Raw genomic sequence first — 16,284 nt, forward strand, 5'->3', positions numbered from 1 at the left:
TGCCAGGACTGAGGAGAAGCAGAGCTTTTCAGTCTACTACTACCTAATATACCAGACCTTTCTGGTGGAGACTATAAGCATTTTACTGCAACCTGGAGTACTTAAAACAGCCTTCCTTTCAGCCTCTACCTAATCGTTATATCCGGAGAATATGAACACCGTTTTATGTGCCTGTTTGAGGGAGATGCATAACACAGAAGAGGAGAGTATGCTCCTCCTTAGGGCCATAGTAGCCCTTCATCCCATAGCAATTCCAACTTGCAAAGACATCACTTGTCTTAAATGTAAAGTGTGAAATTCTCAGTAGAACGTATTACAGAAGTCTAAACGTTACGATCATATCTAATATTCTCTCTATTTTAAGTATCTCTATTTAGTATGTCGGCTTAAAACCTATTCATAGGATATGTCACTGGCATTGCTAATTTTGGGTCTCTCTCTTCCATATAATGAATGCTTTCAATTATTTTTCCACTTGCTTGCATTTTTCCAGTTGGCATCACATCTCATTTCACACCCTTACTTCTAACTTCTTTTTTGCTATGATATCATGGTAATTCTGAGATTAAAAACAAAGATAGATCATTCTCATTCGCTCTCTCTGCCTCATATCTGAAACACTTTCTACTTTGGCATACATATGCATTTAAAGAAATATTGTATTCCTTTTCCTTTTTCTGTACAACCAATGAAGTTGCTGTTAAGTAAGACATGATCTAATGGTTCTATAATACACTGACCACTTTCTCAGAATTTACTGCTTTGGATAGATTTAATTCCATGTAACTGGAGTTTTACAATATGATACTTAATCTTAATTCTGACATGGAACTAAATAATGCTACATTTGATATTATGAATTCTTACCATAAGAACAAAAATTATTAGGTATTTAAATATACTTGATTACTTTTCCATAGAAAATGGGCATACCAAGATAAAAATGAGTTAGTTTGGGAACCAATTACCCACTCTAGCACAGAGTCAACACTACATAATTTCAAAGATTTACATAATACCCCTATTCAGCAAATTATTTGACCATATGTTTAAAGTGCTTTGCTGACTCTCAAACACATTTAACACTTGGTTCTGTGTTTCAGCATATTGACTTATATACCACATCCTCCTACAGCCAGTGCCTTACAGAGTGAAAAAAGTGGTACAACTTATCAAAGAAATCCTTTGAAATTTCCAGGTGTTACTGGTGTAATTTGGTATCATGTTTCAGTGTCCTTGGAATATTACAGTGTAAAACATATGTTATATGTAGATGTAGGTTGTAGAAAAGTCAGAAAAGACCAAAGATTGCAAAGCACTTCACCCTCCAAACAATGCTACAAACACTGTGCTATAGAGGAAGCACACACAATAGATTTGGAATGTAATACCTACAATTTGGAAACCATTTTTCCTGAATTTTGTGGGTAGACTCAGGAATATTTAAGGACCTTCTATAAGTGTTGTCAAAAAGTTATCAGAAAATGAAACTGTAAGTCAGAATGATCACAGAAACCATATATAACATATCTCATTAAATAAACTTGCTATCAAGTATATAGTGCTGCTCTGGTGAGATCTAATCACTTTTGAAATATGGAAGAGGGTGATTACTTGGCTTAGAGAGGGGATAACACTAATGACAGCTTTTTAAATTTGCATGTATTTATAAAGGCTAAATCAAAAATTTTACTTCCCTACCAAAAAAATATCCCCCTGCATTGACATGACTCTTCTCTGTGCCTGAGACGTAGTTGTTATAGTTATACCCACATGTTTTTGGCTCGATGGCTTTTTATGATCACACTCCATCGTAGGTGGTTCTTTTAAAGACTAAGTCACAGTCTTGCATAAAATGGGAATTTCAAACTAATCTCCAATATGGCTAGAATGGGCAATCAAAATCATGCATTTCCAGGGAAATGGATGATCAAGAGAAATTTGTACTGGACTGATCCTATAAGAACCAGTATCTGCAAATAGTCTTTATGAAACCACTAAGCATATTGCCCATATGGAAAGATGGATGTTCATGAAATGGCGCCAAATGTAGATACTGTATCCAGCACTTCGGGGATGTTTTGGGGGAAAAGAAGGAGAGACAGAAATGCTTCTGTACTGGAAAGCCAAGATTGAGGAGAAATCTCACAGACTTTGCTCTGTTGTTATAAAATTTAACTATATTAAAAAAAAAAAAATCTCTGTTTAAGGCATGTGGCGATACTTCTTAATCGATGTTTGGCGTCAAGAACACAGTATTGTCCCCCACCCCTTTCTTTTATTGGCTAGTTAAGTAAAGTAGTTATCTTATTCAAGTGCCTGTCCAGATCTTTCCCTCTACGGCAGGCAGGCAAACAGTGTTAACATAATGTGACAGATACAAACTGGAAGAAAAAAAAAAAAAACAGAAGAGATATGCAAGATAACACAGAGCAAAGCAGCCCTCACTTACATTTTGTTGCATTTAGAATATGACAGTAGTGGTTACATTTTGAGAAGCAAATTAGAGAAAAATCAGATAGCTAAAGTGTTCTAGCTTGAAGACACAGGATTTTGGATGTTGGTTCATTTTTCAGAGTTAAGACTGAGCTGTTTCATATTTAAAGAAGGACTTAAATTTAGTTTTGTATAGCTAAATCTGGATGGAAACCTGTTCCTTAGAACAGCTCTGTGCTGATAAGTACCTCTGGTTCCCACTTTCTTTCCTTCTGTTCGTCAATGCTTGGCTGCTTCAAGAGGAGGGTTGAAGCCTACTCACACAATGGCCTACAGCCTGGCAGTGAAGTCAGGAGCTCTGAATACAAGCCTCTCAAGGCTGAGGAGACATCAGGACCTAAAATTTGCACCTCCTGCCACTAGATTTTTCTACAATGGAGGGTGAGAAAAGAATGGGGATTGACATCAACTGGCTTCCTTCTGCTCCATTAGAAGCTGGTTCACAAAAAAGGGCATAATTGCTGGATAAAAAATGGATGCTGACTTCTCCCACTTCCTATTGGCCCCTATGTATTCAGAAAGTTACATACTTAGTTTGGGAGAGGTGAACAGGATTTTGAAGTCTTTGAGGCACCTCTTTCTACTACCTATGTAGAGAATTTGCACTCTAGCTGTAGGAAGACTAGATATTCTCTCCTTCTCCTTTCTTCTGCTGCTAACATTTAGGTGTCTAAAATACAGCTGTGTCCAGGCCCAATTAAGAAAGCTAAGACTTTGTCCAGAAAATCCTATATGTTCACCTATACTAAATGTTCTAGTGCATCTTGACATGTACTAAAGAGGTCTCTAGTGTTTTGAAATGGTGTCACTGAACAAGTCACATGATATTTCACTTCTATAGTGGTTTTAGCCAGTATGGAGGATTTCAGTTGAAATATTGGGAAGTATCTGCACCATCTAGCTTTAGCCATCCAACTTTTATGCTTCGAATTATTCTCTGGAAGTAAAGTTTATCTCTCTCCAGTGATGACATCAGAAATTCAGACTCCTAAACAAAGGTGCTGTGAACTGCATATGTCTAGAGACCTGAAGAAGGATGAAAAACATAGTGAAGATAACTCCTGAATAAGTCTGATATTCTCAGGCAATGGACGAAGAATAGTCTTAGCATTTTTTGAGGAGAAAATATTTGATAAATTTAAATGCTAGTTGTACTGGTTTTGGAAGGAATATCCTTGCAGTGAAGTTCTTTCCCTTATTTTGAAATGTCCCTATAGAGCAGAATTCTGTAAGTCAAGTTGCTCCCAGAATTTATTTTGGAAGCCTCCATTTTAAAGGGTTGAGTGCATCACCTAGTACTAATGATTATAAAGATGCACTGACAAAAATAGAAGACTACTGTAGGCAACAGAAAGACAAAGTATTTGAGTCTTTGGTCCTCACATTTTAAACTTTTCCAGTTTGTTGTCAAAGCAGGATTTCCATGAGAGAATTCATGGCAAGCAATATTCAAGATTTTTCACGGAAGTCTAGCTACTATATAATGATGCTGCTATTAGTCACACAAATTATTCTAAATTATTCTGGAGCTGAGAACCTACCATAGTCAGCATTGGTGCCTGGCTGCAGTGTGCAATCAGCTTGCAATACTAGCCAAAAAGCAATAGCAGCCAAAACTCCCTATCAGTTCATGCAGCAAATCCAAACCATAGAAACATCCTTATTATGGTAAGCAATTAAGACATTACAAGCTTCTAGGTGGACATATTTTAGAGTTGTTTATTTTGATTTAACTGGAATGCATTCTACATGGATCTAGGCTTCTGTGAGTTTATAGTCTAGCCTGGAAATAGTAGTAGTCGTCTTTGGAGATTCAGCCAAAAAGTCTGAATAAAAAGACCTGAACAAGCAGCAGTCATGAAGCATAAAGTAATATGGAATCTATAAAGAAAACATAGTGCTTCACAGATATTACTAGTTGTCAAGCTACAAACACAGCCTTTAATAAATCATCTTCATATATATAATTTCAAAACAAGAAAGTACATCTACTCTTTTAGTCTGAGGCCAAATTCCAATGCACCTGAAGCTTTCACTAATAATAATATAGCTTTATGCATGTTTCGGAATTTGGTCCCAGAAAAAATATCTCAGGAAAGAACTAAGAGAATCAGTGATTAAATAGAATGAGACATCCAACTACTGAACTTTTCTGTTTGCATATCTTGCAGACCTTTCTGCAAGACCATCTTAAACTAGAATATATGGAATTACTTACTGTGCAAAGTGTCTCAAATGTCTTTTCGGAGACAAAGGATCCATCAAGACCGAAAAGAAAAATAGATGCATAAGAAAGCATCCCTCCAAGGATAATAAGGTTGTTCATGTAGGGACTGGACATCTTTATTAGTCTATGAACAAAAAGTGACAGTGCATTAAAGAAGAAAGGATTACTGCTAGCCTATTAGAGCAATAAAGAGGAGCTTTTTGTAACCAGGCAAACAGATAACCCTTCTTGTAGAACTCCATGAAATCTATAGGCATGCACACTATTGGCTGTTTTATAAAGTCTAGCATTGTTTCAGGTTTTTGAATGTTTAGTAAAAAGACCTCCTATTTTACTGATGGATTAATTAGCTAGTGTTAATGTTAATAGCAGACAAACATAAATACAAAAATTACACTTTCCAGACGGTATGAAAGAACTTGTCTTAACAGACAGACAATCTGTTTCAATGTGAATATATTACACAGCGATTTCAATTAAATAGTTCTAAAATATCATCTTTCTACAGTTTTAACATTTTCCTTAATATATATATATAGATGACAGACTCTACAAACATGGCATTTAAATACGAAAGAAGTAGTCATAGAAGTATGCCTTACTTCTGATTTCTGTTTTTGATGTTGAAAAACAAGAAAGCACTGGCCATTATCATTCCTAGAATGGTGAGGGCAGAGAGGATGCTGTAGAGAGGCAGGGAGATCTTGCGTAGCTCCTCTTGTATAATTGTTTTGTCCTTTGGAGGCTCAAGTCCTAGAATTACAAGAAGAAAAAAGGGCTACAGCTCAGCCAGATGTAGAATTTCTGTAAGATAATTTGCCCCTCCTAAGTACTACACCTTGATTTAGCATATTTAGCAACTGTGAACCACATCAGTAGCTGATGAAATCATTGACTTTGACAGACATATGTTAGTCACATTGATTGACAAGAAGGTTTGTATTTCTGGAGCAAGTAAACATCCTCGTTGGAAGAAAAACCACAAAAAAACCTAATGCAGAACCCCGTAAAATATATGTTAACTATCCTCATTTTAAAGTGTAAATAAACACAAAAATGCATACTATGACTGTAAAGTTTACCAGGAGGTTATACTTTCCTGAAACAAGTGACAGAGCAATGAACAGAAAACAGAGGGCATCCATTCTCTGCATACTGTCATTATCACCAGGGCAAATTCAAACGGCCTGTCTAGATACGTACCACAGCTGGAGACCAGCCTTGGTGTGGCATCACTGGGGCAGGGACTGACGGCCCTGGGGGGCTGAAATGGGGTCCTGGGCTGTGGGCAGGGTGGAGGAAGCCCCTGAAGGGGGGAGAAGCAGGGCTGTTGGTGCCCTCAGGACTCTACAGAACGGAACAAGACGGAAAAATGGATAGCAAAGGTTTTATAGGGACAGACCCACTTTGCAAATCCCTGCGGATGTGGACTTGAATGTCCAAACTTAAAAACTATGTTTAAAGCCATGTGCTTGATCGACAGTCAGCTCCCACTAATTAAAGGCTTTTTGGTTTAATGAGAAGAATTACTTTCCGACAACTGCAATAAAGCTCTGCATTCCCTACTTCCCACACTCCATTTTACCTGCTTACTAAATTTTTCCTTGGTGCAGGGTATTGGCAAAAGGCCTTTTACATCACTGTCTTCTTTCAGAAAGGGATTTGTGTGCCCTACAGAGCCTCCGCCTGCCCTTTCACACCAGCTCTCCGTGGGGCTGCGAGAACAACCACACGGGGCAGAGCAGCTTCATTTCACAAAACGGCTCTGGGGCCCTGCGGATCACAGAGCTGTAAATAACTGACTAGCAGCTGCTGTAACTAAATTTCATGTCCACTCTTCTGCTTTGCACCTAGAAGAATATTCTAGGCTTTGTACAAGTAGAGAGAATTTTATCCATACCCGTTAAGACAATGGAAACTGGCTATCCTTTGGTCTTTATGCCCAACATTTCTGCAAAAAAATTTCCTTTCAGGTGATCACAATAAAGTGACAGTCAGGGGACCATTTGCTGATTTGATATTGGAGAAAAGTACCTGAGATTTTCCCCTTTTCCCTTTCCCACCTCAGCGTGTATGTTCACAGTGCATGACACTTCACAAAATTAGGTAATATGGGTAACAAGCCAAAAATACAATAAAGCACATGCCTGAATTAAAATAACTAATATTAAAGAAAAAAACCCCACCTTGCTGTATCTAAAATATACAGAGTATATTGATGATTTGTATTTATTAAATATAAACAACCAGTAATTCTATAAAATGTATTTTCTTATTTGTGCAATGGCCATTAAATTCTATTGCTGCTAATATTATGAATTATTGCTCTCTTGTGTGCAATTTTATGCAATGGTTTAAACAAGGCTATATGTACTACTCTTCCTTTCAAATACTTAAAGTTACTAAGATTTTTACGCTGCCTGGAAGATGTAACAACAGTGTCCTCCACACCATATACATGACTGCCTCAATGAAAAGTTAAAGTATGTAAATGGAGAAGGTTCACTGTGAGTCATGTAATGCATCTTAAGACAAACCCAAGACAGGCTATGGGGGGAAGGAACACCAGATGTAATCAGAACAAGAACTAGGAGTCTGATCCTGAAGAAAGCCTGAACAGAGAATTTTTCCCATTATCTACTGTCCATAAAGGCATGGAGTTACAAACAAAACCTGTCTCCTGTTACTCGGTTCATCCTGCATACATTCTCTGGAAATTAATGGTATTGAATCAGTAGCAACTACATCATCAGTTCCGCCTTGCAGCAAAAATAATCTGCTGGGTCCCAGACTTTGGCAGGTGGGAGAAATTCTGTACTCTTCATTTCCAAAACCTCATTCACCAGACAGATGTGAGAAGTGCATCTAGCTGTGCTCTTTTAAGTCCAGCAAAGGATACCAAAAGGAAAGGTAGGAAGCTCCAGCAGATGGACACGCAGTCATGGATTAGATCACTGGAGTGAAACTCCAGTGATGCTCATGCAAACCTTGGGTGTTGGGACACTGGAGGCAGGTGTAGTAGAGCACAGGATAGAGCGGCTTAATACTCATCCACCACTCCCAGGGGAAATCACACAGATCTCATGAAGCTGACTTTACCTTCCCTAACTGAATTGCACCATAACAGAGCTCAACATTAAATCTTAATTATTAGCTTTAAAAAGAATATATATCTCTATATTCAACAGGAAAGTCCCTTAAAAATTAATTTCAGTTGACTTCTGGCTGCCATGATGGTATGCTCAGCAAGGCGTGGACATGCCCGTGCTCCAACTGCTGTGAGGGCAGAGGAAGTCCCCATGTTAAGTTTGGAGCAGCCTGGGGAAAAAAAAACCTGCAAGAAGGTACAGCAACACAGGCTGTATGCCTGCTGTGGACCTTGGGAGTGCTGAGCTGAACACCCCCTCTAGTCCTGTTTCACATGGGCCATCTTAAAGCTAGCCTTGGTATTTTGAAATCGTATTTTCTAACTGCCTAACAGACATCTCCCAAAGAAAACCAAACACCTCCTTCTTGATTGTGCAAACATAGCACACGAGAACATCCTTCAGGTGAGATGAGCTGGGGGAGTGGGAAATGGGGATGAAGTTAGAACGTTATTGGTTGGTGGGGATGAAATAGAAGACATGTCTGCAGCTTGTTGAGATATCAAAGAACATTTGTGTACACATATAAATTTGAATTTGTCCTGGTCATTGGAACAAAAAACAAGTATACAATATCAAAACGTTGCGATTTTCTTTCCAGAATTCTCCTTCTATTTTTTTAAGCACAGCTCACTTTCCTTTCTGTTTATACAGTGTCATAGCGTTTTGATATTAAAAATCCTAAAACAGTTCTTCTTTAACAGCATGCAGTCTTACAAACTACATACAGCTCTCCATGTCATTCCTGTATGTCTTTCCAGTTTTCTCTCCTACCTTGGAACCTGATGCTGTTGTTGATTATTTCCAGTGTGTCAGCCACAGCATTGTACTCTCCCACCTTCACTTCCTTTCTTTCTGCAGAGAAACAAACAAGAGTGATTGTTTAAGGCAGTTCACATGTTCTCAATTATTTCACTGATTTTGCCTTCTTTTTTGACAGTATGTCAAAAGGAAAAGAAATATGCCTGAAGTGTATGAATTATTAAAGCAGAATGCCAGACAGCTAACATCATTAAAAGAAATATTTCTGATTCTTTAAAGAAACACAAAGTATTTTTAAGAACTCATTTACATAATCAAGGAATTGTTATTACTGGGCACAGACATCTCCAGTTTAAAGATCACAGACTTACTTACCGGCTCACACCGGGTAGGACATTTTGCTGGGAGAACAGACATGGCTAAATCACACGTTCCACTCTCTTTTAAACAACTAGGACATCTTGCTTAGTGAAGTGTTTCCCAGGGGAGTTGTAGTGGCAGGCTCCACCCAGTATGGAGTAGACTTGCTAGTTAATAGATATGCTAGGAATCTAATCTCTTATTCTGACTGGGAATTAGCAACTCATTAGTACCCTGACTGCAAAACATATTATGTTATATAATTAAAGCCAATGAGCACTTGAGCTAAAATTTTACTGTTACTCTCATCTGCTATTTTGGGACTATCGTCACATAGATGGCCTTCTTGTACCTAATGGAGTAGAGTACTGCGGATATAGGAACTTAATTTGCTTGGCTGCTGCCTTGGCCACGGTAGCTGGAACTCCGGCACACATTTGTCCCACCCTTCTGATGACATCTGGCATCAATTAATTTCTGCTATTTCTGTTGGGGTTTTGGTTTGGCTTAGAAGTGCAGGAACTTACTAAATTATCACTTTTACACTAAAACTTTCACATTTTGATCGGAGACTTATAAACCATAGGCACATTGGCTAAAGTTTTTTTTGACGAGCTGGCTCAGCAAAGCCAAAAATTTCCTTTTAGACCCCTATGTCTGGGCATGCACAACCCAGTTTACATTTAAATTCTGAGATCATGACCCCATTTGTGACACTGATTTTGGGAGCTGATGATCTTGAACTAGATGGCAAATTTGAAAAGACCGTATTTCACCCAACAGCTTCACGTTAACCTTTTCTCCTTTCTCACTCAAAGTGATCGTGCCTGTTTAGCTCTGCTGAATGGAGCAGCTAGCTCCATTTCAGTAAAATCTACAGGCTGATTAATACTAATCTGAGAGCTCACAGGAGGCAAAACTTTTCCTTATATAAACCACACTTCTTATTGTTAAAATTGTTTACACAGAATTGTAGACTGGGCTGCAAAACTGGCAGGGATACCTAGGCATTTGCGACATCCCCATCAAAAGCTGGAGTTCGTAGTTCTGAAAACTGATTTGCCTTTCACATGAGCATGATCCACTTGTGGGGCCCTGAGACTAGTTTGGAATCAAAGCGCAATTCCCTGCTCTACAGCAGCAGTTTCACAAAGCCCATCCACACAACATTACATACTCTTAGGAGTAAATATAAGTTTATACTTTCTGTCACCAACTGAAAATTCTCTGTGAAATAGATATATGCATTAATCCTTGACAGTATTAAACAATAAAATCTTCCCAGTAGTCATCTAAAAGCTAAAATGGTTACTGCTAAAAACTGAACCAATTCACTCCCATCTGTATTTGTAGCATGCCAGCTATTACCTATAGATCTAAAGCATCAAAACACAACCTAGAGAGAAGAGAGACAAACAGCAGGATGCATACCAACATACAATTTGCACATTAGATGCCAGATAGCCCACAGTATCTACTTATACCAAATGGGGAGGACACGCACCTTGGTGTTGGTCTAGCCACAACTTTACAGCAACAGGCTAAAACCTGACAGCTCTGATGAACAACAAAGAGAAAAGAGCAATTGCTCCACAAACATTTCTGCATGGAGCGGTTACTGGAACTGGATTAGAAGTGAGAAGCACATAATAGGTGGGGAAGCATACACAAAAGAGAGTGTAAATCTGTGGTCTACAGATTAAGGTACTGCAATTGAGAAACTTTTTCTGTGATGGCTTCATGTGACATACAATGCCATTTCTTTTCAACATTTATAAATTCTTACATGGCTTTCTTTACAGATGAAGTAACGTTGAGAATGTGCCTACGATGGTAACTGCAATGTAGTGCAATATAGATGAGGTAGCCTATAACCAGCTAGCTTGGGTACCAGGAGCTAGCCCTTGTAGGAATGGAGCTCAGTAGAGCTATTCAGAGAAACAAACTTCCATGGTGGACTGAGCTGAAGAGCGAGACTCTTTTGGACCTAGAAACCCAAGAGTGTGGAAAAAAAAGCGTTTAGTGCCTGGGAACCACATTATCAGTGCCTTGTCCCTTACAAATGGAGACGGACAGTTCATAGAACACGTGTCGGGGTTTATTGAAGTTAAGAAAAGCTATAAAGATATTTGATATCTTAAAGTAGTTACAATTGTGGAAAGTAGTCTATGAGGGAAATAAACCGTATTTTTATTGAGAGGAAGGATATACTGTCCATATCATAGTATGATTAGAGGGGTGCTGAGAGGGAGACACAAATTGTCTTTGGGCTCTTTTGTACTCCCAACAAGGAGTACCACTGTTGGTTTTCCAGTTCCCCAAGCACAAGTGGTGATCAGTGACAAAGTCACCTCCAAATATTAATTAAAGGAAGCAAGGAGGCAGCAGTATGGCTCTCTGCTCTCTTGCACAGCCAGCATAGCTAAGGATGGGACTGCAGGCTCTACTTTTCTATACGCTATTCCCTCAAGTTCCCTTTGGAAATTCTGAATTATTCAAGTCAGTACACTGTTTGTATAATGTAGCTCGTATCTGTCAAAATCTCTGTATGTTCAAAAACAAAAGGACAGGAGGAAGCGAACTCCTTCAAGTAAATATATCAACAAAGCGCTTTACGCAATATTCAGAATACAGTGTTGTCTTCTTTCTGTAGTGCTTTCATTATTTTTAACTTGATCTTTCCATACTTATGACGGAGAGTTTGTATTTAAACCCTCCTGCTCAGGTTAAAATGGGGAAGAAAAATATGAGGGAAAATATACTTATTTTGTGACATAATGTTTGTCCATACCATGACAGGAGCGGTGTGATTTTAAAACTTGAATCTGCAGTTGTTCTTTCACACAGGAACAGAAAGGTATGAAAACTAACCAACCCAAAGAAAATTGGCCCAGAAATATGTCACTGAAAATTATGCCTATCTAACAGAATTATAAACAACTAATCCTTGTCATTAATTAATTGTCACAGAATAGATTACTGATATGGCCAAGATGAAAGCCGCCTGCCAACAAATAACTGAACTACCCTTAAAGGTGAATTAAAAAGTTTTTTTCTACATGTTTTATTACAGGCTTTTATAGCCCACTTTAAGCAACTCCAGGGAAATTGACACTACTGTTTAATTAATTGGGCCATATTTCACAAAGTTAATACAACAGATTTTTAATTGTATATCAGGCAGTTATAAGTTCTTGTTGAATAAAAGCAAAAATAATCCTACAACTGAGTAAAACAAACTTACCAAAATGCACAACAGTGCTGTGGTTGCTAGTATGACTGATAATCACTTACATAGAGAATTTTCAGATGAGGCTTCCTTTCACTATATGTCATAATTTCCATTTCCACTACATTTTTGTAAGTGTACTTATTCACACCTCATGAAGATAGTTTCTACTGAGAGATGCTTAAGGATGAGAGAAAGCACTTGCAATGCATAAGAGATGGGACAGATGGATTTCCTTGTTTTCCTCTATGTACACAATGCTGGCTAGCTCCTAATGACACTAAGACTTTGTCTATATCTAAAGCTTATAGCACCTTCAATATGTCAAACTGACTGAAATGGTACAAACAACACTAGTGGTGATGCAGTTAAGCCAATATAAACATGTTTACACCAGTACAATCACCGGTATAATTTATGCCTATAATAGTAAGGGCACTCTGAAATAATACGGTATCCTACGAAGTTATAAAAATGTGTATATTGATATGTGAATGCATTCATGGACTCCTACAGGTCTAGTTGATTATACCAATGTAAAAAACTAGCCCACCAGAACAAAGACAAATTAACAGGTCTGCCCTAACAGTACTGTGGTGCCCAAACTGCATGGCTGTAAATGAAAATTAAGGACCTCAAAGCTCTAAATAGCTTACCATAGCTTGACACTACTAATACTTTGTTATGTCTGCAGCTCTTTATAAAGTTAGAATTCCATGCAAACTACAAATATGTGCAAGTGATGAGTATTCATTTTCCAACAAATATGAAGTAAATTTTAAAGTAAATTTAATAAACTTACCGTGGACTATTCTCAAGATAAGCTAAAGGTCACTGAGGTTTCTCATCTAAGGGACACTTAGGCTATTCTCAACTTAGAACAGCAGAAAAAAGACATAACCTATAGCTGAAAGCATACACAATATCTAGGTCTTAGTTTGTCCTGAAAAAACATCCCTGCATAAGGTGCCGCCTCCATGTCTCCTTCTCCTTGAAAAGTTTTTCAAAATTTTTTTATATAGCTCCTCCTGCTTCTCCACTCAGGAAATTATCACTGTACTCCCTGAAAATCTTCCTCTGACGTCAGTTTAACAATCCCTTCTCCCACTTTTTGTCAGCTGCCCCCCTTGCTTAACCATCGAAATTCAGTGGGAGTGATTAGATGCTTAGCATATTCAGCACTTAGCAGCCTACCTCAGGATCCAGTATTATTAAACCTTGTCCTACAACAGAAACATTTAGCTCTTGCCCATTGCTCCTCATCCACGCATCGGAGCCCAGCAGGACTGCTGACAGCTATGGGAAATATTTACTCATCAGATCTCAGAAGAATTTTGGAAAATGCCCAAGTGGCAGCCAACAGGTGCAACTGAGCATGGACCATACACACCTGAAATGCTTAAAGATTCTTAGGAAGAGAATGACACTTAAATTTGGAAGGATTTTCATTTCAAATTTCAAATCAATCTCCTAGATATGAATCAAAACTCATGCCACTGCACAAGTACTCATTCGGTCCAAAGACGGGGCGAAGGGTGCGCAGATACATTATATTACGGTGTCCTGAGGCTTGCCTTTCTCCAGTTTGGCTTCTTGTCACATTCCCTTTTAAAGACTGAATGTTTTTCAATAGCACTTTAAACTGTCAGTCACTTAGCAATCATTTGTCACAGACAGGTCTTAGCTCTTCTTTCCCATTCCCTCTGTTACCTACTGCGAAGGCTCCTGAAGAGCTAATGCGCCACACTGAGCGACAGCAATCCTGCAACCAAGGGTATTCAGAGAACAAGTCCCAGGAAAGAAGATAGGCAGAACACAAGCAGTGAAAAACCTAAGCTAGAGACTGCAAACTGATGGCAAGTCTGAGAACATTTCCCATATTTCAGTAAGTCCTGTGCAAATTGCCTGCAAAGTCTCTTCTAACCTGTCTTACCATTGTCTCACTCATTTTGAAAGCTGTTTTGCAAAATAACGATCTACCACAAAAGCTGGAAATGCTGTTTTAAATGCCTTTACATTACTGAATTAAACCAAGCATCATGAAAGCTAATTTCCTTCAGAATAAATACAGAAATATTTTGTGTTGTGGATCCTGCAGAAACTCTTAGCAAATTAATGTAATCTTAACTTTTATAATATATCCTTGTCAAACAGGACCAGGAAGCTTTTCGGTTATCCTTATTGCGTATCAGCAATAACAAATACACGTTGAAAGTTTCCAATTAAAAAAAAAAATCACAAGAAGCTTATAAATAATGAATGAGCAAAGCCTTTTTCATGAATTTCCATTCACTTGTAGGCAACCATTTCTTTGTTTAAAGACAGAAATGCTGAGATGAAGAATGGCAGTTCAAATAAGGAAGAAAATGTCAGGTCAGATAGAAGATTATTCTTCGGTAGAAGCTGCCTGAAAAGAAAGAATCAAGGAAGAAAAATATGTTGCCTTTGGAAGGATTTGAATTATCACAGTTTTTACACTTGTAATTAGGAGTTAAAAATCGATTTTGCCCAAAGAAATATTACCTTCATCTTTAACTCCTGCACAACTACTTCCTTCATTTGAAGTTCTTGTCTAGTGTTTTATTTCTGAAATCCTGGATCCCAGTGCACACAACATACAGGAAAGCAGTATATATAGCAAGTGATAATTACTCTTCATAGCCACTTCTCAAGTCCTATCTTTCATTCGTCCATAAAGCAAAACAGACAGAAAGATTAAACCAGCCAAAGGCCAAACACTGTATGTCAGCCTTAGAGTCAGGATAAAAGCTAAGAAGTCTTAACCCTGGGCTTATTTCACTATGTTGGTAATGGTATTTAGCCAACAGGAAATAGCAAGCAAGTAAGGAAGCAGCGCATTAAGTGTCATTAAGCATCCTGAACTCACGAAAAATCTAGTTATTTTATAGCCCAAGAAGATTTTTCCATAAAAAGTTCAAGCATCTGCATTTTTAAAAGCTTATCAAAATTAAATTTACTGATCCTCTTTAACCTTTGTTTTTATCTTCTTGATTTGACATCTGTCCCCTATTTTGCTTGTTAGACTGTGTTCTAGCTCTGCATAAAAATTTAGTAATATAGTTCATGTAGATTTTTTACCTTAGGTATTTATATATTATGTATCAAAGAGCTATACAATGAAATAAAAAATAATGACTTCGAGTTTAAAACAATTATGTCTTAAAATCTGAATTGTTAACACCATCATTATACCTTTCATTCAGGAAAATGAGAAAGTTATAAACCAATATACAATAACGAAGGCAGATTATCCATGAAGTATAATGACTGGTGTGATGAAGCAAGTGTACAGAGCTTACATTAACTCTTCTAGAAAGAAGTTCCTGTTTCTTAGAATGTTTAATAAATTCCTTGATAGTTTTGAAATGAGGTTGTATGCGAGATCATCCTTTTTTTTGGTTCAAATACTTCTAGGGCAAAATCTTAACTGAGAATCATAATCAAACTGTATAACCACTGAAACATATGTCAGTAATTTGAATTACCTTTAACTCCATTAAGGAAGTTAACAGACACAAGAAATATTCAAAGAATAGGTACGGTATGATTAAATTTCAGGATACACACATGTGTAATAACTGCAACATCTTAATCCAGCTAAGGGTCTTCCTATTCTATTGTTCATCCTCTATTATGAATTGATTAACTTTTTAGAGAATGAAAATCCTTTGAAGTCATACAGTACTTCAGAGTGTAGACATACATGTGTTTTTTAATATTAATATTTATCTAAACGTAACATGGGCTAAAAAAAATTGATTTTTATTTCATTTATCATTTGGAATCACCTCTTCCTAGCAGAGTCCAAAATCGGTGTGGTTTTCCTGACTCAGAAATAGCATTGCACGTGTAAAATGACAGGCAGCAAGCATGAGAAGGAATTTTTCTCAATTACTAAATGATAGCACAACTTTGTTAATTGTTGTGTGTTTTTAAGTACCTCTACTCTCATACATTAGTCCATTTTCTACAGTGGGTGTGTTAAGAAATCAAACTGTGCAGACACACAGGCTTGGGCTGGCTTCCCGGGAGACCTCTCAGGA

At 37.7% G+C, this 16,284-nt stretch overlaps 1 protein-coding gene across 1 annotated transcript in view; it reads right to left on the bottom strand.

The window, feature by feature from the left end:
- The window catches only part of GABBR2 (gamma-aminobutyric acid type B receptor subunit 2), a 487,639-nt gene that overhangs the window by 157,516 nt on the left and 313,839 nt on the right, over positions 1 to 16,284 (bottom strand). The window contains exons 9-11 of the mRNA XM_075142314.1: positions 8,644 to 8,724; positions 5,326 to 5,476; positions 4,715 to 4,847 (exon numbers count right to left, since the gene is read on the bottom strand). Coding sequence (XP_074998415.1) covers positions 4,715 to 4,847; positions 5,326 to 5,476; positions 8,644 to 8,724 — 365 coding nt within the window. The remainder of the gene's footprint in view (positions 1 to 4,714; positions 4,848 to 5,325; positions 5,477 to 8,643; positions 8,725 to 16,284) is intronic.

Source organism: Calonectris borealis, chromosome 2 (assembly GCF_964195595.1).
Source record: "Calonectris borealis chromosome 2, bCalBor7.hap1.2, whole genome shotgun sequence".
Classification (NCBI taxonomy): domain Eukaryota; kingdom Metazoa; phylum Chordata; class Aves; order Procellariiformes; family Procellariidae; genus Calonectris; species Calonectris borealis.